The sequence below is a fragment of the Myotis brandtii genome, unplaced genomic scaffold (genome assembly GCF_000412655.1).
Source record: "Myotis brandtii unplaced genomic scaffold, ASM41265v1 scaffold975, whole genome shotgun sequence".
Lineage (NCBI taxonomy): Eukaryota > Metazoa > Chordata > Mammalia > Chiroptera > Vespertilionidae > Myotis > Myotis brandtii.
In genome coordinates this window covers 50,768-51,619 of record NW_005372049.1, presented here as the reverse complement: position 1 = coordinate 51,619, position 852 = coordinate 50,768, and the positions used below count along the sequence as shown (strand labels likewise).

At 66.5% G+C, this 852-nt stretch overlaps 1 protein-coding gene across 1 annotated transcript in view; it reads left to right on the top strand.

The window, feature by feature from the left end:
- The window catches only part of CACNA1S (calcium channel, voltage-dependent, L type, alpha 1S subunit), a 37,983-nt gene that overhangs the window by 36,033 nt on the left and 1,098 nt on the right, over positions 1-852 (top strand). The window contains 3 exon segments of the mRNA XM_014533387.1: positions 89-153; positions 340-437; positions 811-847. Coding sequence (XP_014388873.1) covers positions 89-153; positions 340-437; positions 811-847 — 200 coding nt within the window.

Sequence of the window (852 nt, the reverse complement as noted above, 5' to 3'; positions counted from 1 at the left end):
GGGGAGCCCCTGTGGCCCACAGAGGGGCAGGGTGGCAGGAGGCCGGGCGCCCTCCCCGCTGCACGGCCTTCCTTCCCTTCCATTCCAGGGTCCGCTGTGAACGGGAGTGCCCTGGGGGGGCCGAGACGCCCGCTGCCAGAGGAGGGGTCCGGGGTGAGTCTCTCTGGGCGCCCAGAGGCCGAGCCTTCTCGGAGGGGGGGGGTACAGTGTGGAGCTGGTCCCCAGCATGGTCCACCCTCCAGACACCACTCCCCCTGAGGGTCTCAGAAAGGCTGAGGGGCGGGTGGGCTCCGTGGCTCAGGGCGGGCACGAGTCCTGGCCTCGCCCATCTGCCCACAGGACCCCCCAGCCAGTCCTGCGTGGAGCAGCCAAGGCGGGAAGGACAGCTGCCCCCGAGAGCGGGGCCCCCAGCCCAGGCGCCTCCTGCCCCCGGCCAGGTAGGAGCAGAGCCTGGGAGGAACTGGGTGCAGAGGGAGGGGGCGTGGCAGGGGCTGCCCGTCCATGAGAGTCCTGGGACACCCCCTTTTTTTTCTTTTTAAAACATACTTTTTATTTCAGAGAGGGAGAGGGAAAAAAACATCCATGATGAGAGAGAATCATGGATCGGCTGCCTCCTGCACACCTCACACGGGGGATCGAGCCGGAAACCCGGGCCTGTGCCCTGACCGGGAATCGAACCCTGACCTCCTGGTTCATAGGTCGAGGCTCAACCACTGAGCCACACCGGCCGGCGGGACCACCCCTTTCTGTGGGTCTGGGCTAAGGTCCCCTCGGAAGAGCTGGGGTTCACTGGGTCCCCCTGGGCTCCAGCGTCCTCTTGGGGTCTGTTTTGTGCCTTTGGAACAGCGCCCC